The following is a 26,474-nucleotide window of genomic DNA, read 5'->3' on the forward strand; positions in this document are numbered from 1 at the left end:
GAGTTGCTCAAGTCTTAGAGAATTCTGGGCTTAAGACTTTTGGCATAGTTTCATTGTAACCCATTCCATACGTGTCCGATTGGACTATGCTCCCAAAATAGTGCTTTCCAAATATACCGCCCTGCCCCTTTTCTCCATTTTCTTCCTACTGCAGGGCCTTAAATCGTTTTAGGGATGTTGGTTCCAGAACCACAGTCAACCTTCAATAGACCAGCTTGTTCACCCGTACAATTGAATTAATTAAAAAAAAAATTCTAATTTTGCTTGATTTTAATTGCATTTTGGTGAGCATCCATTGAACCTCTGCTGGTTTTCTAGAACTCTTTTACACAGAGCTGATTTTTTAAATTTTTTTATTTTTTATTTTTTTAGCAAATCTAATTTGACACATTTTAGTGCCCTGAGAAGAACAGTGCATCTTCTTAGATCAAGAGCAAATTGATTGGAATATGAGCAACTTAGTGGTAAACTGTGTTACGTTTGTGACTTGGTTGTTAAATTTTGGATCTGAATTGTAATGAGTGATGCAATTTTATGGCGTACGAGGCAGAAATAAAACAAATGGTGGTACACAATTTTTCAGAGACTTCTACTAGTAACTTCAAAATCAAGTATCAGGGTAAATGTATGTAAAAAGCTCATGTTGGTGTTATTTTTTTATTTTTTTTCAAAGCTACGGTATCAGATATGATGTGATATCTGATGTTCAGAGTGCAGCTGCTGCTCTGATTCATCCAGAGTGCAGTGGTGAAGGAAGGGATATAACTTGAGTGTATTGTGCTCTTCAAAGGAAGGAGTCATGGTAGGTGATATGGTTTGGGTTTCTGGAAGAAGGTTTACTTCATCATGAATGGGAACACTTAGAGGCGAGGCCAAGGGCAAGGGTGACAGCCAGGATCAAGGGTGGCCTGATCCCCCAATCCATGGATTGGGTGACTCCGGCGGGGTATCCAGTCATAGACTTGCTTTGTGAAGGTCAGGCTTGATGGGTTCCGCAGAAGGCTGAAAGAAAGACCTTAAAGCCTCTGTTACCTTTATGACCAGTAAGGTCCTATCAGGGGACATCCATCTTTTCCACCGTATTCTTACACCTGATTTTTCCAAAACACAAATCCAAAGGCTTAAAGACAGACCTGAAGCCTCTGTTGGCTGTTACCTTTATGACCAATATAACAATCAGGTCCTATCAGGGCACCGCCGTCTTTTCCACCATATTCTTACACCTGATTTTCCCCAAACACAAAATCCTAGTCAAGAACCTTTCCTCAGACCGCCTGGTCACTGGTAACTCTCGAGATCCTCAGCCTTTGTGCGACTACGCCTTTCACCGATCAGTATGCGTCCATTTCTGCTCAGTCTTGAGGGGTATCATCAAAGAAAGCTCAGTTTCGAGCAAGTAGTCGCATCTTAATGGTAGCAAGGGTCCTGGCCTGACTCCTGGAGCCTTTCACATGTCTTCCACCCCCTTCACCCGCCTCTCCAGTTACTCTCCACTGTCCTCCCACAACAAAGCCCCGACTCGGCGCCCTTCAAACCTCTTTCCCAGACTGCAACACACATCCACCTAAGATTTCCTCCACTCGCTATCAGGGTGAACATCTCCGGAGACGACTTGTCTGATATACCCTCACTGATGACTCTTGCCAATTAAAAAGGAGCCGATCCATAGTAACCAAAGTGACTCATGGTAATTCCGTAACATTACCTTACAGTAAAAAAGCAGTGTTTCAGGGACAGCAGGGTTTCTCAGGGTTTCTAAAAAGTCTGGACTCAAGTTAGATGAACATTAAGCAGATTTGAAACCTAGCAGATTTTAGCAATGTTACAAATTCCTCCACATATAGGTACAGAACAGTTTGCTTTCACAGAAGAAAGTACAGTGAGCCCCCGGTTTACGAACTCCGTTTTACGAATTATTCATCTTACGAACATGGACCACGGCGTTTTTTGTCCACCTCTTACGCACAAACCTTTCGTCTTACGAACAATCCAACATGCAGGTCAGTGTGTCCGCACTATTTTTTTCGCTTTGCTGCATCAACAAAAATAACTATTCTCGCATGTCACGGAAACGCCGATATGCTATTCAAGTTACGAGCAAAGCCGCTGAACGGATTAAGTTCGTAACATGGGGGCCCACTGTACATCAAACAAGTTACACAGAACTGATTTATGCGGTTTTCATGTAATACTGGGTGAATTCACTGGCGGGCCGCCAGGGCAAGCAAGGCTTTCTCTGCTGGCCTAACGTAACCTGACATCATTATCTAAGGAAATTATATGTCAATTTCATTTTAAAAGTGTTTTTTCTAAATATATGTATGTTTAACGGGCGGCTTGGTGGCGCAGTGAATAGCATGTCCACCTCACAGTGAGAGGGACCTGAGTTCAAATGCACCTCACAGGCTTTCCTGAGTGGAGTATGCGTGTTTTCCCCGAGCCTGTGTGGGTTCTCTCCAGGCACTCCTGCTTACTACCACACTCAAGAATCATGCATGGCAGGTGTATTGGACATATGAAATTGTCCTTAGGCATGATTAGGTGTGTGAATGTTTGTTCGTCTCTGTGTGCTCTGCAACCTGGCAACCAGTTCAGGGTGTCCTTTGCCCACTGCCCGAAGCCAGCAGGAATAGGCACCAGCAAGCCTGCGACCCTTGTGAGGATAGCAGCTTTAGAAAAAGGATGGATAGATATACATACAATGGAACCTCTAGATATGAATTTAGTGCAGTTTTTATTCTGAATCATTCTTATAGTGCATCACATTTTACATGTAAATTGCCAAATTTGTTCCTAGCTCACAATAAACGCCATCTTGAATATTTTACCTTACTTTTCAAAAACCGCGATGTACGGTAGATATGAGGCAAATGACAGAAACAAAAATGGCTGTAAATAATTTGACTTCCTCTTCAATTTTATTTGATTTAAAAAAAATGAAATCATTGAAATTTTCATCAGATTAAAAAAATGGCTGTAAACAGTAGCTTTATTTCCACTTTAATTTTAAAACCTGAAAACATTGAGAATTTAATTAAAAAAAATACTGTAAACATTAGCTTTAATTCCTCTAAAAAAAGAAAAAAAAATTGAAATTCTAATTTTTATCAGATTTGATTAATGTAACAATAGATGCAAATGACCGAAAGTGAGTTAACCCACACCACAAAAAAAAACAAACAAAAAAAAACCGCCTCATTACCAGTGCTTTTGCTTTCACATCATCGGAAAGCGCTCTCTTGTGCTTTATGGGAAGTGTTGAGCGTAGTGTGTTAGCACGTTAGCGCTTGCAGCTTTCCCATGTTGTAACGGAATGAATACAAGCCCTCCTCTGAAATTTAGCGAATCAGCCTTGAAATCTTGAGGTAGGCATACTTGCTGCCATGTCCCTTCGCCTCCGTTGTCTTCGGGTCACGCACTCACAAGATCACCAATATTATATATATATATATATATATATATATATATATATATATATATATATATATATATATATATATATATAACCATATTGGCCTAGAAAGTTGTACGCTAGTGAGGCTATACTGTACAGTACAGCCAATAGGAGCGCGGGACAATGAATGTGAGCAATTATGACCAATGAGAGAGCAGGATATTAATGCGGTATGACGCGTTAAATGTGTGCCAAAATTTCAAGTTTTCTCTTGGAGCATATGAGGGTATCGCTCGTATATTGAATTTATTTTTCTCATATTAAGAGGCCATTTTTATTCTGAATTTTTAATCATAAAGTGTACATTTCGTGTACAGAAGCGTTCTTATTTCGAGGTTCCACTGTCTATATTTATGTCTATGTCTCTCTTTTTACATACACACACACACACACACACATATATATATATATATATATATATATATATATATATATATATATATATATATCATTCTCCAAACTTTTTTCCCAGCAAATAACCAGAAACAAACACACCTTATTTTCATAAAATGTCTCCAAATTATTGGTTTGCTTCACAACCCAAAAACAAGAACAGTCCTTTCCCAAACACTTAAACTTTCATGCGTACTTCTCCATCATCATTCCAGATCCCCGACCTCCCTCCACTTTCACTGCCTGACATTCCCACTGCATCCCTCCCCTTTCCACACTACATCTCCTCCCCTATTATATCCACTATTCAGTATTCTGTTAAGTCGAAGTCAGTTAACTTGCCTCATGCCACAGGTACACACACGAACAACGTCTGTCTTGAAGGGTTTGAATGGATTGTATGTGATAAGTGCAAGTTGGATTTTGGACGCATCTCAAGTTTCGTGCCGTGGATGCTTGTACACAGGAGGGGGCTGCGCCTTGTGCAGGTTGCTTAGTTGGACTGGTGAGGTGCTCCATGCCCATCTCAAGAAGACAGGTGAGTGCATGGCTTTTGTTATGCCAAAGTACATGTTCAAGATTCAAGAGTTTTATTGTCATTTGCATTACAATATCACAATGAAATTCTTATTCTGTTCACTTTCCCGATTAAACTACATTCCATAATTGAGCAAATAAAAAATAAGATAGGCAATAAAACAAAACAAAAACAGTAATAGTGCAATAAGGGCAGGAATAATGAACCACTAATAAATAAATAGACTTACATTCTGAGGATATTACGGAGTAGATAGAGTGAAGAAACTAAATACGTGAAAAAGATATTATGTATATTGCAGCTTTAACTTGTATATTTACAGTATATTTGCAAACATTCGCCCATTAAATACTATTAGTAAAATAAATTTGTAATTAAAAAAAACTATGTTGACAGACTATTATGCTAAATGCTAATTTCAAAAATGTATTTAATTGGGACAGTAGAATGACAAATGCATTGTGTTTTCTAAAAATTTGAAGAAAAAAAAAACAAGTAAAATAAACCCACAGGGGGTAAACATCTTTAAGTGGAAAATAGGGCTCGACATTTGGGCTAAAAAAATTGATTACTTTTGGTCAGTCTTTCTAATCCTAATTTTAAACCATTTTATTCAACTTAGTAAAACCAGCAAAAAAAATTAAAGATGCTTTGACTTATTCAAATATAAATCCTACACAAAATTTTCAAAATCGATGTATACTAGTTTTAAATAACTTTTAAAGTACACCTAACATTCCTAGTTTGTGCATAACTTGCTTGAATGCCACAATGAAGTAGTTGTAAACAATTCTTGTAAACCACCCGTCCAACATTCTGCCTCTTGTGCAAAACTACAATATCACGATTCAATTAATTTTCGAATCCTCTGTTTTTAAAATGACAAGTTATTGAATTGTGATTTATTCCCCCACCCTAGTGGAAACTTTATGTGTAAACCATTGTGGTCCCAATAAATGGTGATGTTAGCATTATAAATAAACTATTTTGTAGCCTAAGCACAAATAAGTGTCAGAAAATTCTATAATCTAGATGATGGCTGTACATGTTTTTTGATTGACATTCAATTGCATGATATAAGCATTTGATGCAAGTAAAAACTATAATCACGATTACAGATATGAAACATTTCTTGTTCTTGACCCATTTTGACCACACTGCAAAAGGACTTTTATCCCACTCCCTTTTAGATATTATACGGATGTTTCAGGTTTTGTCATTCGACAACACTCAGCCGCAAGCCATCTACAATGCTATTAGCATTTGCTATTAGGATGGTATTCTTGGGATTGTTCTCATCCCTCTTTGTCGTTTAAACACTAGGAGTGGAGTTGATAATAAAAAAAAAAAAAAAATGTGCTCATCTGACCCCAAGGCTTGGTAGGCTTCAAATTGGCCTGGACTCATTCTTGCTTAATTAGATATCTATTAATTAGATATCTTGCTTCAAACCAACCTATTCGTTTGTTGACACTGTAATGAGCATTTGTTTTTTTTGTCTACTGAATGTCTTTTGACTCGTCCAAGCTACCTTGTCCCCACTAGCTCTTATGTATTCAGTAGAAGACATCCTGGCCTTACCAATGATATCTCATGTGTTTAGGTGGCATGTATATATACACACACAGTATATATATATATATATATATATATATATATATATATATATATATATATATATATATATATATATATATATATATATATATATATATACAGTATATATATATATATATATACAGTATATATATATATATATATATATATATATAGAGAGAGAGAGAGAAAGAGAAAGAGAGAGAGAGAGAGAGAGAGAGAGAGAGATAAATACAGTGTTCCATGTTGAGTGCATCAGTTGGTGCTGATGAGAAGGGGCATTTGCCAAGCTTCTGCCACACCGCAATGTTCTTGGCAAGCCAATTCCATCCCTCCATTTGCACTGGCAATGGAGTAGGAGAATTGGAGCCTGTAATCCACCGGTGCCTCCTCGCATGGGACCGTAAGGCTAATGTGATCCTGACACATTGTCCTAGCACACATAATGAGTTCTTTTCAGACATCCCTCGGGGGAGACCTGGGAGCCTGCACTTTAAGAAGTAGTAGCGGGACATGGATTCAAAGGGCCAAAACATGGTGTATGAATGATTACACAGAATGTGGCATATAGGACACCACAATGACCTTCTACCAGAGGCCAGCATGGAGGATCAATGATGGGAGTTGTTAGGGTCCAAGGAGATGTACTCTGGTCAGGCAGTGCTTCTGTCCAATTCTGGCATCCCTTCTCTCATTCTTGTTATTTTGTTTAGGATGGTAAGGCCACTCATTCCAGTCCTGCTCATCATCGTCAGCTTGCCTGCTCGCATAAGAGGTAAAAGATCAAATAGCTCAACATTGGTCACACTGGCACTTCCTAATGAGATGCATCCATCACTTTTTTCTTGTCTTAAATTTTAGTCAGTGCTCGAGAGGTTCTGTATCCGTTTGGACCTGCCCACATGGATCTGGAAACTCCCAAGATGGATGATGGTAGCTCCCCTGAGATTCCTCTGCTTGTGCCCTTTGTTTTCTTCAGTATTCCCTACCACACTATCTATGTAAGACAATTCAATGTTTTGAACACATTTTGCAATTTTCAAGTTAAATCATTGACTGTACATGGCTTTAAACATCAGAAAAGGTGCTATTAACAGTGTATATCAATTTTAACTGGCCTGGGAGTGGATGAGTTCATGTCAAACTTTTCCATTTTGCTCTAATTCTGGTTGAAGGGATTTAGTCATCATTTCAGTTTCCCATTCATGAATTATGTTCCCAGGTCAACAATAATGGTGTGATATCCTTCAACGAGCATGTGAGCCAGTTCACGCCAGAAGCCTTCCCCCTGAGCGATAGCCGGTCCTTCATTGCCCCCCTATGGGCGGATGTGCACAATGGGATCCGTGGAGACATCTACTACAGGGAGACCACAATGCCGCAAATACTGGAAAAGGCAACGCAAGATGTCCGCAGGCATTTTAAGAACGTCCCCAACTTCATGGCCACTTGGGTCTTCGTCGCCACATGGTACCAGGTCACCTTCTACGGTGGGAGCCAGACCACCCCGGTAAAAAAAACCTACTTTGCAAAAGTGATTCCTTGTTTAGTATTCTGGAACTTTATTCTTATATGCTGCTATCGTGTGGACTTTGACCACAGAAACTTTACCCTACAATCAGGAACATTAATATCAGCATTAGATGATGGGGCCAATGTCTACATTTTGACCTGAGGTTATTTATTACGGAACCAGCTTAATACACATGACGGTTCTAGAAATTCAAAAATAGTCCAGAAACCTTTGGGCTGAGGTTTATATTTTATTTCATATTTCAGCAGAAGTTAATATTCTTAAAAGCTGCGGAGGAAATGTATGAGGTACAATTACTTTTATTCTGGAGCTAAAAGCTTTTATAGGAGTCAAAAAACGGATATCTAAATGTAGTTCAGGGCTGATTTATTGAGATCAAAGTAAGACCTCATTGTGGTAGTGTACTCTCTCAGGGTCCATAAAGTTTTTGGGAGTCATTAAATCAATTCCAGACACATAAACCATTTTTATTTTGTTTTGTTTTTGTTGATGCAGTGTTTGGTCCGCTTCTGTCTTTTGTAAAACTGTGTCACTCCTTTTGTTTGATTGAAAGGTGAACACATTCCAAACTGTGCTAATCTCAGATGGTGCAGTGTCCTACACCTTGTTCAACTATGAGGAAATCTCTTGGAGCACAGGCACGGCCAGTGGTGGAGATCCTCTAACTGGACTGGGGGGCACCACAGCTCAGGTATGCATGCTTGGATTTGACACAGTATACATGGTCCTTTGACATTGAATTTATTTGAGCATCATAGGAACTCATAAACTGAGGTTCCCCTTTTCGCAATCAGATGACGGACTGCCTCATAGTCGTCTCATGTTTCCAGGCAGGGTTTAATGGCGGTGAAATTGCACACTTCCTGAACCTCCCGGGATCACGGTCCAATGATGTAGTGAATATTGAACAGACTACCAATGTGAATATTCCTGGACGTTGGTTCTTCCGCGTTGACACGGATCTGATAGATCCCGCCAATGGCTGCAGCTACAATGGCAAGTTGGACTTTGTCTCTCACTAGATTTGGGGTGTTCCTGCCAGTGTTCTTGGCTTTAAAGTATTTAAAAGTCGATATCAACAACATCTCCAGGTCGATTTTACCGACGAGGAGAGGTCTTCTGGCTGTCAGACCGCTGCTCACAACGATGCCGCTGTCTCGGTGTGAACAACGAAGTGCTCTGCCAGGACATTCCGTGTGGCCATCTGGAGACCTGCGAACAGCTGGATGGTGCCTTCTACTGTCATCCCACACGTACCAGCACCTGCGTGGTGTTTGGCGACCCCCACTACCACACTTTCGACGGTTTGCTCTACCACTTTCAAGGAACCTGTACATACTTGCTGGCTCGGCCCTGCTGGGAAACAGCGGGGCTGCCCTTCTTCAGCGTGGAGGCCAAAAATGAGGACCGTGGTATGTCTGCTGTCTCCTGGCTGAGAGATGTAACCGTGGAGGTCTACGGTCAACGAGTCACACTGCTCAAAGGAAGTTTGGGAACTGTTAAAGTAAGTAATTGATAATCCTATTTCATTCACTCTGGAATCCTAACCTGATCTCAGAATTAGATATTGATTTAGAGATCTGGCTTGAAATCTCAGATTGATTTTCCACACATAATCAGGTCAATTTCAAGAGTCCAAATAACAAACTCTGTTACTCTAACGTTGAGCTATTATTATACATGTTTTAGGTATTTTCACTCCTCCCAACACATCTGATTCAAATGATTAGGATCGGTATCAGGCTCCAGAAAATGTTGTGGACTTCCAATGTCCATAGCCTGGGTGAATAATCTTCTGATCTGATGTTTCTAGGTGGATGGCTTAGTGAAGACTTTGCCAGTTCAGCTTGAGCTTGGTGCTGTCAGAATTTACCTGTCTGGTGTGGCTGTTGCTTTGGAAACAGACTTTGGTCTCCTGGTGACATATGACGGCCAGCACTATGCCTCCATTTCCCTGCCGAGCTCTTACTTCAACAACACATGTGGCCTCTGCGGGAACTACAATGACGACCCCGCCGATGATCCCGTCCTTCCCGACGGCACCCTTGCTGAAACTGTGGCGGAGCTGGGTGGCGGCTGGCGAGCAGAAGGCGCCGACTGGCATTGCACTGATGGTTGTGTGGACAACTGCAGCGTGTGTGATGTGCTGACGGAGACCTTCTTCTTTGGCCCGGATTATTGTGGACTCATCAACAAAACAGATGGACCATTCAGGGACTGCAGGGCTGTGGTGGATCCTACCGCCTTCGTGTTTAGTTGTGTCTACGATATGTGTAGCAACAAGGACAACATCACCACACTCTGCCAAGCAATCCAGGCCTATGCACTGGCCTGCCAGGCACTGGGCGTTACCATCCGTCCCTGGAGGTCTCGCTCTTTTTGTGGTGAGTTGCTTTGTTTTTTCCCTCATAAATTTCTCAACCAAGTTCACCCATTCCAAAAATTATATAAACATAGCTACTATTGTGGCGTCAACATTTTTTGACATATCTGCAAATGTTTGAAGGTGCTATTTCTGAAAATGCATCTGAACATATTCAAATATGTTCAAGAATACCTTCAAGTGTATTAGCAAATATAAATATGTTCAAACATACTTGCAAAACCTGTATGTTTGACTGTGCTTGTAAGGCAAATACAGTGGGCCCCCGTGTTACGAGATTAATCTGTTCCGCGGTTGGGGTCGTAAGGCCAATTCGCCGTATGACGGGCCATCCAAACCTATGTTAAATAGCGAATGCATTTAGTACCCCAGGTAAAAACATCAAAATTGTACATACATATTAAAAATTGGTACCAAAATAGTATAGTGCTACGTATATATAGTATACATGTATACAATCAGATAACATCATAAATAAAAACCATAGAAAGGATTTATTTACCTTTGAGTGGCGCTTGTTTTGCCCATATTCCCTAATCAGGGTTATCTCCAGTATCGTTTCCATATAAATCATCTTCTTACTTCTCTCTTTAACATCGCCATGGCTAACCCTTTCAACTACAAATTAAGCAGTAAAATGCACTATAAATGCAGTTTCCCTCACAATCGAACAAAGCTTTACCGTTCCGCCATTTTGAAACAAGTGAGGCTGGCCAATAGCAGACCACCATCTCCATGAGGAGATGCTGACAAATAGCAGACCAGAATTGTAGTGACGCGTTGCAGGGATGACAACTGAAAAGTGTAATTACCTAAAAATGTCTGCAGATGAAGACGACACAACACAAATACAGCCAAGTCCCTAGGGTCATCAGTTGTCTTGTGCGCAAATCCGGGAAAATGTTATAAAGAGGGGATGAAAAAAACTCGGTATTCCAGGTCGCAACACGAAAATAACGTAAGTCAGGGATGTTGTAACACGGGGGTCCACTGTACTAAAAACATAGCATTTTTCCCATCACACCATTGGACACATTTTGGTATTTGACCTACATTATACCAGTATGTTTGAAAAATAACTGTAAATCTCATTTGTTAGTAATTACATATAATACAGTGGTACCTCTACTTATGAACGTCTCGTTACGAAAAATTCAGCTTGTGAAAATTGAAGATACGAAAGGCGACATTGTTGGCATATTAGAAACGAGACACCAGCACTTACACCAACATGTCTAATGTAATACGTTATCACTACCCATGATGTCTACCGTATGTTACAGTTTATGATACATTTTTATCATTTATTAACATGCAGGCTTGCCCACAAACTAGACAATAGTTTTTTGCATTGATGTTTACTTAATTTTACATAAAATTGACATTAGCTGCGGCTAACGTACATATTCACATAAAAACACATATGTGACATACCACTTGGTCCTGTCGCGTCTGACATTCGCGTTGTTAGCACGTCCTTAGCACTTTAGCAATGACATTCCACAGGAAGCACATTGCAGGACCCTAAATTAAACTTGTGTAAGCTTAAATGCTCAAAATAATCAAAAAATAAATATTATTTCTCCTGTGGACCTGGATCAGTGGAAATGTAAAATAAAAAGGTACAAATTAAACGTCCTAAAAATGTGTCTCTTTCTGCACTCATCACCAACACACCAGCCCCATCTTAAGGCAAACAAGTGAACTGCATTCATATTGTCAACTGCTACAATTAATAAAATTAATTAAAGGGTTTAGGAGCATTTCTTTCATATTCTTTACATTATATATTTTGAATATCATGCACTAATGTAATTCTAATATGGATTTGTTACTGTTTCTGATGCATTTTTCATTATTTCATAATATTCATTTTAAGAGGTTTAGGAGCATTTTGGGAGGCTTGGAATAGATTATACTATTTACATGTAAAAAAACGTGTGAAAATACTTCTGGAATGTATTAACTTCATAAGTAGAAGTACCACAGGAGTTTTGTTTTTTTTGTAATTGAGCTTTTTGCGCATGCACAAGCCCATACACCATGGCTTTATGGGGGAAAATGCCATATTTTAGTGTTTAGCCTACAAGTACATTTGAACATACTGTAGTTTTTGGAGGCTAAATGCTTATTGACTAAATGATACAGCTTTTTTAACCATAATGTCATGGGGTATTGACTCCAGCATGCACAGCAAAGAAAAAATGTGCTATTTGTTTTTTTAACATTCAACCTACATTGTACCAGTACGTTTGAAAATTAAGTAAACATTATCATTTTTATAGTGTCTTAATTCTGGTATGTGCATGGACAAGTGAATACCTTGTGGCTTTTCTGGGAAAATTTGTTTTTATTTCATAATTTCATAAACGTTTTTAGCCTTTAGCCTACAAGTATGTTCGACCACACAATCAAGCATAAATACAGTACATTCAGATTTGCAAATAAATTATGATCGAGCGTGCTTGTAGGTGAAATGCCAAAAGAATTGCATTCTTACCAAGATGCTGTGGCATTTTGACCTGTGAATGCAAAATAAAAAAGGGTATTCTTTTTAGCATTTGGCCTTCATTAAAATTTGAATATTGGGTAAACATTGTTTATTAGTAATTTTTATGGATTAATTCATATGTCTGCTCCACAACAGTAAGGTGTATGCACATGCATAAGTCTAAACTCTGTGGCATTATGGGGGGGTTAGCATTTAGCCTACAAGTACATATTAGCAACTGAGTTCAAATGTGTTTGCCAGGCAAAAAAAAAAAAAAGCGTTCAAATGACCTGATTTGCCCTCTCTTGTGGGATCGCAGCACTGACGTGTCCACCGTTCAGCCACTACCAAGTATGCACCAGCGCCTGTCCGGCCTCCTGCTCTGATGTCACCGCTCCCTTGTACTGCAGCCACCCTTGCACTGAGGGCTGCCAGTGCGACCGGGACTATGTCCTCAGTGGAAGCCACTGCGTTCAGCAGGATGACTGTGGCTGTGAGCACAATGGCATTTATTACCCACTCAATGACACTTTTTGGGCCGGCTCAGACGGCAAAGAAGGCGAATGTAGCCTCCACTGCACCTGCGTGGCAGCGGGCAAAATCTCTTGCTTCAACGAGTCTTGCAAGGAGGGCGAGGTGTGCACGGCGGAGGTGGGCAAGCTGGGTTGCTACCCTCGTCGGGAGGGGCTGTGTGCAATCGCTCAGAACGCTGTGACATCATCCTTTGATGGCACCTTCCTGCTGTTCCCAGATGACAGCTCCTACTACCTGCTGAGGCTGTGTGGCGCTGTGCCAGCTAATGGCTCAATGCTGGAGGTGAAGATAGGCAGACGGCTGGTGAACAAAGGCCCTGCTTGGAAAAGACCTGTGGTAGTTACGGTTGCTAGCCTGGAAGTGCAGATGGGAGGGCTGGATTTAGAAACAGTCAAGGTGGGTACAGTGTTTCCTCACATATACTTTTATGTGGTTCGGCTTTCAAAGATTGTCCGATTCATTGTGGAAAACTACGGACTATTCAGTTTTTCGTAATTCTGTTTGTTTTATGTTATGTTTGACAGCAAATGTCACCCTAGGAGTGCCATTGAACAGCTTCAAGTCACATTTTGTAGATTTTTCATTATTATTATTGCATGTTGTGAAGCGGGTTGACTTGGGTTCCAAGATGTCAGGTTCATTTGTTAGACGTTTGTAAGAAACTGTACACAAATAAGGAGAAAGGCAATCTTTTCCAGCTCATGCATGACGGGAGAGAAGAGGAACTGGCCAAAGTCAATTCTACTGCGCTCTGCCAGCCTTTCCGAACCCTCTCTCTTTATGTGATACATAGGTCCCAAACTACATGAAGGTTCCGGCCCTCAAAGGGGCAAAAATGCATCGGGGAAAAGACTATGGCCGGAACCTAGTGTACTTGTCCTTCTATGTGTGAGCATGTGGGTGAAAAACTAAGATTATGCGTAGCAAGACATTCTGCAAAATATTTTGTCTGTAAGATATTTTGAGAATCACAGCTGCAGGAGCGCCCCAGTAAGCAGGCTTGAATGGCCTTCCTCCTACTGGAGACAAAACAATAACGAAACAGTTTTTATCTACAAGCAGTGCACTCATTCTCACAACATAGCATTTCTTCTTTGCAAGCTGTTATATTTTGTAGCAAATTTATAGTCACTATAATCATTCTCACAGCAAAGTATTTCTTCATTGCAACCATTTATATTTTGTAGCAAATGTATAATCACTATATTTACAATTATTCTAACAATACAGTAATCGTGCAAAAAAAAAAAACTCCACAAAACTAAAAAGTTACTCTTCAAATCAAGTCAATGATTCTCAAAACTGTTCTGCAAAAAAGTATTTCAAGCTTTATTCCACATATGCAGTATTATCCAGAGTGTTTTGTTCGGACTAATGAAGGCACGTGAAACGTATTGGTTGACTTCCCCTATATAGGGGTCGTCCATTCATTAAGTCATTTTCAGAAGTAATTTCTTGTTCATAATTAAAGACACTTTTTACCTTATACTTTTTAAAAACACATTTTTCCATTTACTGTCGCCTGAAAATGACATCACCTGTACTCAAGGCTCGAGTAACAACCAATTATGGATAGCACACCTGTTGATCATGTGACATTCACAAGCCAAAGTGTAATGTCCCGTCACCAGAGCTTTCCGCAGTTTCAGATAGTTTTCAAGCAACAGCAAATGGAAAAATGTGATTTTCCCATGTATTAATTGTGGATGAAAAATATTTTCGTCAAAGAGATAGTGTGTAATATTTAGACAGTTTTTCATTAAAGACAGCAGGAGGTGCTGCAGATGCTGCATTTACCATTGTCTGTAGCTATACAGTAACAAACATGGCCGCCTCCGGAGAAGTGCCACCCTCCATGTAATATAACTGATGATGATAACCAGACCTATGATTATATTTAAAACATACTGGTGGTCATTAAGGACACATTCATTTGCAAGTTTTTGAAATTTACAATCATTTAATTTATTCCTTTTTCATGAACCACTTTCAAAATCTTACACACTTTCCCTTTAAGACAAAATAAATCAACCAAAAAAATGTTTTTCTGGACAAAATAACCTTTTAACTGGTCAAAATGGCTAAATAAATGTGCTATCCCTTTGAATATACAGTATATATTTCATATATTGATTTTTTTTAAGGATTTTATATCATACCTTCATTACTGTTTTAGTACAATTCCCACAAAAAATGTCCTGTTCCTGTGTCATCATCATAAATATTAAGCAACAGCTGTGAATATTTATGTAAATACGTTCTATTTTTAAAAGTTAAATAAAATGTTCAAACAATTTTTTCCGCACTGTCATAATGGGGTATTGTGTGTTGAATTTTTGCTATTTATTCCCATTCAAATTGTATATCATCTGAGAGAGTCTCTCATGCCTTTGTTTGTCTATTTTTACGAGTTATTTTGTAAGTTTTTTGGAGTCATAGTTTGTGGTATATTTACATTTTAAACCAGGGGTGTCAAAATCATTTTTATTATGGGCCACATTGTAGATAATAGTCTCTGTTGAAGGGCCGTTATGACTGTGGTCAAATAAATTTTAAATATGATCATCACACATTTGCACATTTTGAAATCAGAGGCTGCTAAAAACTGTTCAAAATGGGTCTTGGTAATGAAAAAAAAAATGCATGTTGGTCCCCCCAAAATTTGTAAAAGTTCAAGAAAACTTGCTAATTTAGTAGTCATAATTAGCATTTCGTAGTGGTGATTAGCAATTATGTAGTGGCCAGACCTGGCCCCCGGGCCTTCTGTTTGACACCTGAGCTTTAAACAATTGGTACCCCCCCCCCCCCCCCCCCCCCCCCCCAAAAAAAAAAAAAAAAAGACAAAAATGGTGCAAACCATTTTTGGGTGGTAAACAAAAGACTGTCTGATTTTAATCAACTTTGGAATGACATTTTTAGCAGTAACTGCAGGCATGCTTTTATGCATCTGTTTTATATTTAGCTCATTTGAAAAATGTGTCACAAATGGAAATGCAGATTTCATGTAAAACTTATCCAAATAAAGGCATACAATTTTTTGCAAGGTAATCACTCTAAAAAAAAAAGTGTACGTGTTTCTCTTACGGCACTAAAAATTATTAACTCAGACTCGCTGATAACCTGAAGGACCGGTATTAAAAATCTCTTAAAATGTCCCCCAATGAATACGTAGCAAATAGCTTCTATGCGATACAGCTAACTGTGTATGCATGTGTTTTATGCTTATTTGAGATTATGAAAAAAATGTCATTTTCCGGACACAAAACGTTTGAGAACCCCTGCTCTCAACTGACTTCTCCCCCTGATGATCTGTTTCTATGTCCTAGGTCAACGGTGAAGAGATTGCTCTTCCTTATGTCCATCCAACGCAGGCTATAAAAGTCTACAGAGCATCGGGTAATGCCACGGTGGTGGAGTCCCGCGGTCAACTTCGTGTTCACTACACGCAACAGGGATTCATCAAAATCTCCCTCTCCACCACATTCTACAATGTCACATGCGGCTTATGTGGAGTCTTCAATGGTGACGCAGCCGACGACTTCCGCCTTCCCAACGGTCACCTGGCGGACTCGGTCTCACAGTTCTCGGACGGCTGGCGCTCCATCGGTGACGACATCACCTGCAACGGAGATTGTGAAGACTTGTATCATATGTGCACCAACCTGCGCCTCTACCAGAGTCCGTGGATGTGTGGCAACATTAATGACCCAGGGAATGGCTCCTTTGTGGCATGTCACGGTGTGGTCAATCCCTCACCATTTTTCCGGAACTGCTTATACAACATGTGCGTGAAGGACGGGGACCTCTCGGCCCTTTGCTCCTCACTGCACGCTTATGCTGCCGCCTGCCAGGATGCTCAGGTGGTCCTCAGTTCCTGGAGGTCAGCCACCAACTGCCGTAAGTAGAACTTGAATGAGCTGGGTCATGGCAACAGACATTAAGGTCAAAACAAATATCAATGAGTCTTATGCAGTATTTTGACCATTTTGGGGTCATTTTTTTCCACATCATTCTTGCAGTATTTTAGCCAAGGGATGGCACGGACTGTAACATTGACATCTTGTCACCATTTGGGTGAAATTTCAGTCCCTAGTCTCCTTTCAATGTTTTCCCTTTGATATTCGGTTAAAGCTCACAATAACCGCATTTTTACAAAATATGTCTTAGCATTTCTACAATTTAGGGCGTTTGATACCAGTTTTTTTAAGACATAACCAGTACAAGTGCTCAATGCTTGAAGACTCACCGATATCAACGCAAAGTACCGATAATACTCATATTTTTAGGGATCAGCGAGTACTGATACCAAGTATGGCATAAGTGTCAAACCCCAGTCCTTGATGGTGGTATCCTGCATGTTTTCGATGCGTCTCTCTCAAATACACCTGACTGAAATGATTTACCTCTGGGGAACATTTTTACCCAACTTTTTTATGTTTTTTTATGTGTGAAATCATAGGAAAAGCATGCAAAAAAAAAAAAACACTAAAAGGCTAAAATATTGCACAGATTTCAAAACATGACAACTTTTAATATGCCATTCTGCCATCCCTTCAAAATGCATGCAAATAGGATGTCAAGAGGTACACCCTATAGGTGTCAAATTTAACCCATGTAGGATACATTTACTGCCATTCAAAATTGGAGGAAATATTGTTGGTTTTGGACATATCGACAACCCGATGTTTTATCATGCAACTCCGTCGCTTTTTGCATTAATCTTTATAATGTCAACTCATAAACGGGGTGCAATCGAAATTTTTGTGTTGACAACCCAAAACCACCGGGTGGCGCTAGGGCCAACTTATGACATTGCAAACCTTGCAATGACTTAAATGATTGGCTTACCCTGGACTCTCATAATGCAAAAGTCTTCATAAGTCATAATACTGTCATCATAACTTCAATAGTTTAAATTTCATAAACATATAAATATACAGCGTAGTTACTTTTGCTATATATATATTGTTACGTTCATTGAGTAGACACCTGCCGAACCCAATGTCTCAAATACGAAAGAGAGAAGGCACGTATCTGCTCATGCATGAGAACGAGACAGGACCACAAAGGCTGCAGTACTGCCACACTCTGAGGCCCTTCCCTCATTCCCCTTGTTTTATTATTTTAGAGGTCCCTAGGTTACATGAAGGTTCCGGCCCTAAAGGGTAGAAATGCATGGGGGAGCGATATGTGTGGCCGGAACCCAAAGTCTTGAAATACACATTTGTGAAAGATGAGCGCACGTGTATGTGTGGCACAATGCAATATGCAGCAACATGTTCCAGTAAATCGAACGCTCAGGTCCACAGCACTTCTTCAACCAACTTCTTCTTTTCGGGGGAGTCTTCAGGTGGCCCTGGGCCTTGAATGCTGTTTGACAGATCACTGATGACGACTGCCCTTTGAAAAGACTTCAACAACCATTATCACTTGCATGACCCGTAACGCACATGAAATGCGTGGAACATGTAGCTACCATAACATCTAATGAACAAAAGGTGTCAAATGTATGAAGACCATATGAATCAACACCCACAAATAATAAATCATATCATCAGATCAAGAACATCTGATCAACGTAATTGACTAACACGATTGATTAATACACGTTTTACTCAACTGAGTACTACTGATTACTGTATTGATGACATCGATGAACATTTCATTATTGATTGGCACACCATTGATTAATTACCATGATTGATTAAGAGATGATCAAAGAAATGTTTAAGAAATTTCTTAACAAAAAAAAAAACACCCAGGGGTTATGATCATTTTTACGTTCCTGATGAGCTTGCTAGTGAGCTAAAAAATTGTATGGAGTGAGTTGGGGAAAGAAACTTGGAAAACATGCTCACTGTATTGGAGCAGTCTTACCTTTTACAAGGTAGGAATTACAAATTAGAAGAATAGAAAATTGACATTAATTTAATGAAGTTTGAAGGGAAAACTACATTGGAATAAATATTTTTCAATATATTTTGTGCATAAAATGTATTATTGTTTCCATTAGTTGGTACCAGTTATAGGTGACTACTAAAGGGATGAGTACTCATACTGGTATCGATCTGGAAAAACATGGTATGTCACATCCCTACATTTGGGAAACAAATTCTTCCCCAAAAAACAATGACATAATATTAACATAAGCCCTATGTATTTCAGCATGTTATCTTAAACTCTCCTGATGTTAATGGAAATTTTTTTATTCTTATTTGTAATTTCAACGTTTTGTTCATAAAATTGCTCCAAAAGAGCAGCCACTACTGGCTCCACGGGATGATTGTTTTTTTTTTTTTTTTCCTGTCATGTCCCAGCCCTTCACTGTCCAGCCAACAGCCATTTTGACGAGTGCGTAAGCGCTTGTCCACTGACCTGCGACACCCTGGACGAGCCGAATGCGGCGTGCCCGCTGCCGTGTGGCGAGGGCTGCAGCTGCAAGGACGGCTTCGCCCTGCGAGACGGTCTGTGCGTGTCCCGCAGCGACTGTGGCTGCGCCCTCTACGACCTAGATCGCCGTCTACCAGCCAATCATACTTTCTGGACTGACCGGGACTGCGTGGAGCGCTGCTACTGCAACGCTTCGGACAATGTTGTTTACTGCCTGCCGGCGCCGTGCCTCTCCGAAGAGTACTGCCAGGAGGATGACGGCTTGTACTACTGTAGGCCTCGCACCGAGGCACTATGTGCTGCGGCCGGTTATGGCCACTTCCTGCCGTTTAGTGGCGTCCCATTTGAGCTGCAAAGCTCTTGTAGCCTGAGCTTGGCCACCACCCACTGCGGGAGCAGGGACAGTACAAGCACGAGTGGGATCTTGCCTCTGTTTAAATTATTAGCGCTTAATGAGGAGAGGGACACAGGCCAAGCAGTTTGGGTGAGAGGCTTCCTGTTGGAGGTCTTCGACTTTGAGATCGAGGTGTCCCGAGGTTTCAAGAATACCGCCATGGTGAGTCAATGATGAAAGTTTACAGTAAAGAGTGTAGGGCTGCAACTTACGAACGATTTTGCATTCAAACATCCTACTGAAAAGTTTGCTCAATAATCTAACATTCGGCTCAAATTAAGATAAAAATGTTCTGCTTGGTTAAAGAACATTTTAATATACAGAAGACAAAAAAACGTTTCATCTTAATAATGAAATAAATACAAATAAATATAAAATAATTATAAATGTTTTTTAGAGCAACCTAAATTTTACCTAAATTCAAACTTTGTCGCAGCAGGTATTGTAGAAGACAAAAAAAAGTTTCCTCTTGATAATGAAATAAATTTAAAATAATTATAAATATTTTTTTAGAGCAACCTAAATTTTACCTAAATTCAAACTTTGTAGCAGCAGGTATTTTAGAAACAGTAATGAGATGTGAGACAAATGACCAATTGGTTTATGAAACAAAGTCAAATAAAAAGCCACAACCAGTGATATTTTTTTCTATCCAAAACAACAACTTTATTACTTAAGTCATTTACATTTTCAATCTGCCTTTGACAGCTCGTGACAGAGTATGGGGCTGTTAAATGCTATTAGCCACTTGCATGCTAGCATGTAGCTTTGCCCGCCTCTTCTTGCGCTAGCTGCTAACGATTTAGCCACTACTGTGTGACACGCTGTTGGGAGATCATTTAAAATAAAAATTTAAAAAATGTTCCTCTGTCATTGGGAAAGGTCAGGTTTATATGGAACTTGGCCTTCTCACAGTGTTAGCGGCGTGTTAATGTTGAGAATAGCTTGAATATTTCTTGCTGCGGTTAGCTTAACATTTTCGGGACAGTTAAGATTGAAAAGATACCTGACACTGTTGGGTGCGGTACATGTGTTTTAAATCATGACTTAGCAAATAAAAAATACTATCTTGCTTGCCTTACCAAACGTATTGAAGCTGGTACATTACCATGTATTGCTTTTACATACCTGCTGAGGCCCAGCTTATTCAAATGTGTTCACTGTTGTGACTATTTTGTCTTGTGGTGAATTTCTTTAACGCTTGTGGTAGTGTTGGCCCAGCCGGGTTTCCGGAATCCGCTGACGGTCAGTGCTGGTTGGTGATGAAAATGAAGACCTCTCAAAATCAGGCATCTTGGTTGGAAAAATATTTTATTCTGTTGTTTCATACTGCTGATGTTAAAAGCAGGCTTTCATGAGGTCAAGATGACAAGCACAATCAACTTAAAAACCCTCTAAAATGTATCTCCTCCTATTCTACTCAAATTGCATGTCTTAGTCCACCTCTGCCAAATGTGGTGCCTGCCCATCGGTTTAAAATATACTACAGTCTCAGCAAGACACCAAAGGTAATTGTATCCCACCCAAACATGAGATTACATTGGAAAGACCAAGATGTCCTCTACTAAGCCCACTAAGAATTAGTAGTTTAGCACAAATGAGCTATAGATCAAAACCAAATGTGGATACTACAGTGGACACAAATGAATAGTCTTATGTTTCTGGGAGACACAAACTAACATCTGCACAACACCTCCCAAAATAATGTTGAATCAACTACCCAAACGCTTGTTCAAAGTTCTTGGAGCCATGAGTGACGCAATGATTTAAAATAACTGATTCTCAGTTTGAAAAGCTCATGATTTTTCTTCATTTAGGTGAATAAGGAGCGCTTGTATGTCCCTGTGAAGCTGGGACAAGGGAAGGTCACCATTTTCACTTTGGGTACGCTGCTCATCCTGGAGACGGACTTCGGCCTCAAGGTTGTATTTGACTGGAATACCCTTCTCCTGTTGACTTTACCGCATCACCTCTACAACGCGTCCTGCGGACTCTGTGCGGGCTTGCCCTCAGCCTCACCCATTTATAGCGTTGACAACTGGGGTGCAACCTGGGCTGAGAAGGACGCTTTCTGCCAGGTGGGCTGCGGTGACTCCTGCCCAAAATGTGGCCCGGTAAAAAACTTGCTGGACGATAGCACAATTGTTTTGGTCAACGACAACGGCGACATGGACGACAACCAAACTTCCCAACTCCGCTTGCGTCTGCGGGACGGTCTCCACGTGTTTGCCGAGCCAGAGGCAGCGAGGTTATGTGGCCTGATGGCGGATCGAGAGGGCGTGTTTGCACGTTGTCACAGCAAGATGAAGCCGGAGTTCTTTTACCAAAGCTGCCTGCGTGACATCTGCTTGGACGGGGGTGCTCAGGAAACCATTTGCAGCTGGCTGCAGGCCTACGCCACCACCTGTCAGATGCAAGGGGTGCCAACCCTGGGATGGAGGGGCCATGCGCAGTGTGGTGAGCAATATTCGCAGTAATCCTCTTGCTTATTTCTTCTCAGAATATTCATTCTAAAACAAAAATATTCTAAGTATCCTCTTGAGATCCAGTCTTTTCATTTGTGTCCTCTGTGTCCATTTTGTTTCAAAAAGACAAGTAAAGTAGACTCATTCAATCAGAAAGGCATCTTTTTCATATTTTCAATCAAGGTCTTGCATTGGAAAAAATTTCAAGTATTTGGCTAAAGAAGGGTTAAAAAAATACCTGGTACTGAAAAGAATTAAGTCATTAATTACGTTAGATAATTAAATCTCTAGAAATCTTTAAAAGAAGACTAAGACAAGCCCAGCTGCTAAGCACAGCAAAATAGTAACTCAAATCAACCAAGATTTACTTTTTTTTGTCGGTAAGGGGAAGGCTTGGCTTTCACTCTAATGCTTGCCAAAAGCATTCGAAGCCCAACCGTCCTTGTGCTTTTTATTCATTCAGCAAAGCATTGCACGTTACAAGACACAACAAAAAGAGCCAGACGGGCGCCGCCAACAGCTGGGCCAATGTCCTAGTTCTCACACTCTTGCATCAACAGCTTTATCTAAAGACCGGGGTGAGATGAACTAGGACTGCATAGATGGCTAGCAATGCACACTATTCTAGACAAGAAATAAACTCATAATGATAACAACCTAATATATTATTCCTTTCACAGGGGGTTCAAGTATTTGGCTAAATAAGGGTCAGAAATGCCTGGGACTAAAATTAAGTAATTGATTACTTTAGATAAGTATTAAAGTAATTGATTAATATAGGTAAGTAGGTACTAAAGTAATGTGTTACTTTAGGTACTAAAGTCAGTAATTATCTGAAGTAATTGATTGTTTATTAGTTATTTAGATTATTTAGGTAATTAAGTCAGTAATTACCTAAGTAATTGATTGCTAAATTTACTTTGGGGGGGGGGGGGGGGGGGTTTTAGTATTTGGCTAAATAAGGGTCAGAAATGCCTGGTGTTAAAGTAATTAAAATAATTGATTATTTTAGGTAAGTAGGTACTAAATAATGACTTTTTAGACAATTGTCTAAAGTAATCAATTTCGGCACTAATGTAATTACCTAAAGTAACTGATTACTAAATTTACTTCTTTTCTTTTTCACGTATTTAGATAAGTGTCCTGACCTACCTGGTACTTAAATGAATTAAGTAATTGATACATTTAGATGAGTAATAAAGTAATCCATTATTTTATTACCTAAAGTACCGTATTTTCCGCACTATAAGGCACATCGGATTATAAGGCGCACCCTCAATTAATGACATATTCTAAAACTTTTTCCATATATAAGGCGCACCGGATTACAAGGCGCACCCTCAATTTATGACATATTTTTAAACGTTTTCAATCACAATATAGTCATACTCAAAGTAATAGCAATAACTAAACTCTCAATAGCATAACAACTCAATGCCAATATGACCAACCTTGTTGAACTGTAAACACACAAAAGAAACAGGTAAAGTTTACTTTATCAGTTCATTCCCCACCTACGAATCCCAATCTAAATATTGATCCATATGTAAGGCGCACCTGATTATAAGGCGCACCATCAGCTTTTTAAAAAAAAATTAAGTCTTTTAGGTGCACCTTATAGTGCAGAAAATACGGTAATTGATTACTACGTGTACTTTTTTAATTTTAATTTCAAGTATTTGGCTAAAGAAGGGTCTAGACATGCCTGGTACTAAAATCAGTGCGGTATCTGTGTCAGTAGTGGCCCGTCAGGGCCAGCAAGGCCTTCTCTGCTATCTTAAAATAACCTGATATTACCATAACTATAACAAACTATAATAATTATAAAAACTATACTAATAAAAGTAATTTCATTTTACCTTTATATTTACTAAAAATATGTATTTTATATATAAAATTATTCTCCATATTCTGTTCCTTCATATTTCTGTTTTGTATCATTTATATCCATTTGGTTACTCTCCTTGCAGTGCTCTCATTTTATGTTAAGAGTTTTTAGCCTATTAGAATTCAGCTAACTTGTGTCACTTTGCTGTGTGAAATCTGCCTTCGCCAAAAGCCAGGGAATTCGCTTCAACACGGCGCTGGCTTATGCAGCTTTGCGGTTACCTGCATACACACCCCATGCAGGTTAGCTAGCTAACAACAGTGACGTGTAGAGTTAAGAGTCGCAAAAGCTAACCCCTTTTCCTCGCGAAACGAATGAGCAGCGACACATCCACTCACCAAGCCAAAGTAAAAAAGAAATGCATTTCTTATTAGAGGGAATGGCTGTCGGAGTATATGCAAAAAGAATAAGTAGTGAAAGCGGGTGAGATTTTTTTTCTTTTTCCCAACGTGGCTCATTTATTGCCATGGTGACAAGTTCAATATACATTACACTGTCATGTCTAAAACACTTATAACGAACTTGTTGAAAACGAACAAAAATAGTTGTAATTTGTTTGGCAGCATTGTGCGGGTTGAGACTTCGGGCTGTCTGGTTTACTTGTATGCTTACCCTGGTTCAAACACAATATATACATTTTTAAAAAATCCACAGGGCTATCTTTGATTCAATTAAAACATAAATTGATTTCCATAGTATTTCCAAAGCCCTTCAAACAAAAACACTTCAAATAAAAGGCAAACATTATGGTAAAGAAACCGCGTTCTCTAATCTGGAATCAATCTCAACTGTCCCTGTAATATAACGCTATAATAAAGGGCCAGTATTATGCACCTCTCTTCCTGCCTAAAAGGGGCAATAACATAAATGTCCATTGGGCCGTGAGCCAAAACAACCAACAAACAGATAAATAACATTCGAGCTCTTGGCCATTACAAAAATGGAAATTTAAAGTTACTCTGTTTTCGGGATCAAAACCAATAATATTTCCAAATGCTGTGAATTGGCTCCTACAAACATGTCAATCGTAGATGCGTCTTTCTCCTGTATTGATCCTGGACGACGCTTTTCACCTCAGCTATCCCTTCATAAATATGTGATACAGGTCACTTTAGGAGCATAAATGATGGGGTAAGTACCCCAAAGATATTCCCCCCCTCCTTGGTCATTATTCTCCTCAGGGAGTTTGTGTGAATACTCAGACGCATTGAAAATTCGAGGGAACATGGCCTAGTACTAAAATTAATTAATTACCTTAGATAATTAAGGATGAAATTACTCGATTATTTTAGGCAATTAGGTACTAAAGTAATCAATTAATTTAGATAAAGTCAGTAATTACTTAAAATAATCAATTACTAAATTTACAGGGGTTTAAAAATCCCTGGTACTAAAATTAAGTAATTACTTTAGATATCTAATCAAGTATTAAAGTAATCAATTATTTTAGGTTATTAGGAACTAAGATCATTCATTATTTTTGATAAGTCAGTAATTCTCTAAAATATTTAATAAGTAAATTTACTTTTTTTTTTTTTTTTTTTTTTTTTTACTTTTTACTATTATTGTTATTATTATTATTTGGCTAAAAAAGGGTATAGAAATGCCTGGTACTAAAATCAGTTAAGTAATTATGTAAAGTTATCTAAAGTTATCTAAAGTTATCTAAAGTTATTTCTTACTCTTGATAATTGCATAATTTTTTTACCCTTACTCATTTTGTCTTATCAGATTTAGCGTTTATGTCTTTGAGCTGTTGTGTCTGTTTTTACGATGTTTTTATTTTTCCGTACAGCACTTTGGTCAGCTGTGTTTGTTTTAAAGTGTTTGACAAATAAAGTTGGATTGGATTGGATTGGATAACTAGGTACTAAAGTAATCATTTAGTTATGTACTAAAGTCAGTAATTACCTCAAGGAATTGGATCATTAAATTAATTTAGTACCAGCAGCTTTTAAATCCTCCTTTAACCAAAAAATTAGGATGAATGTCTGGACTCGTGAAAAAATGTAAGGATATTTCTTTGGGATTGAATGAGTTGATTGCATTCAGGATATCTTTTGCTAAGCACACTTGGCCTTAGTGGGGTAGACAGTCAGTCAAAAGATAGAGACCAAAAACAAATGAATAAGATGGGTCTCAGGGGTATATTTCTTCTTTAAACCAACCTTTTTGACACTCACACCCACCTGACCTTAGTCCAGAGGTGCCCGTCAAACAGTCGTTACTCCAGATGCGTGCCAGTCTGCCCGCCCCAGTGCGCCCCCGCTCGTGCCCAGCGGGACTGCAGCCAGGACTGTGTCGAGGGCTGTCACTGTGACCAGGGCTATCTCCTCAATGGCAAGAGCTGCATCCTGCCTCAAGACTGCGGCTGCTACTCTGATAGCAAGTACTACGAGGTCAGTGGGGCTCTC

At 39.4% G+C, this 26,474-nt stretch overlaps 1 protein-coding gene and 1 long non-coding RNA gene across 2 annotated transcripts in view; one reads left to right on the forward strand and one right to left on the reverse strand.

Annotated features, from left to right (window-relative positions):
- Window positions 1-4,346: 4,346 nt before the first annotated feature.
- Window positions 4,347-26,474, forward strand: part of tecta (tectorin alpha) — a 47,359-nt gene continuing 25,231 nt past the window's right edge. The window contains exons 1-13 of the mRNA XM_088440940.1: window positions 4,347-4,385; window positions 6,695-6,756; window positions 6,843-6,982; window positions 7,204-7,491; window positions 8,069-8,206; window positions 8,346-8,511; window positions 8,607-9,019; window positions 9,329-9,899; window positions 12,709-13,319; window positions 16,250-16,820; window positions 19,241-19,869; window positions 21,525-22,164; window positions 26,260-26,459. Coding sequence (XP_088297066.1) covers window positions 6,696-6,756; window positions 6,843-6,982; window positions 7,204-7,491; window positions 8,069-8,206; window positions 8,346-8,511; window positions 8,607-9,019; window positions 9,329-9,899; window positions 12,709-13,319; window positions 16,250-16,820; window positions 19,241-19,869; window positions 21,525-22,164; window positions 26,260-26,459 — 4,428 coding nt within the window. The 5' untranslated portion in view covers window positions 4,347-4,385; window position 6,695. The remainder of the gene's footprint in view (window positions 4,386-6,694; window positions 6,757-6,842; window positions 6,983-7,203; window positions 7,492-8,068; window positions 8,207-8,345; window positions 8,512-8,606; window positions 9,020-9,328; window positions 9,900-12,708; window positions 13,320-16,249; window positions 16,821-19,240; window positions 19,870-21,524; window positions 22,165-26,259; window positions 26,460-26,474) is intronic.
- On the reverse strand, window positions 15,804-19,843 carry LOC148409111 (uncharacterized). Its single transcript, XR_015868577.1, has 3 exons — window positions 19,299-19,843; window positions 16,680-16,815; window positions 15,804-16,542 (listed from the first exon to the last, which is right to left on the reverse strand). It is a non-coding gene; the product is annotated as an uncharacterized LOC148409111 (long non-coding RNA).

The sequence above is a fragment of the Hippichthys cyanospilos genome, chromosome 18, assembly GCF_059441005.1.
Source record: "Hippichthys cyanospilos isolate Australia breed blue-spotted pipefish chromosome 18, RoL_Hcya_1.0, whole genome shotgun sequence".
Lineage (NCBI taxonomy): Eukaryota > Metazoa > Chordata > Actinopteri > Syngnathiformes > Syngnathidae > Hippichthys > Hippichthys cyanospilos.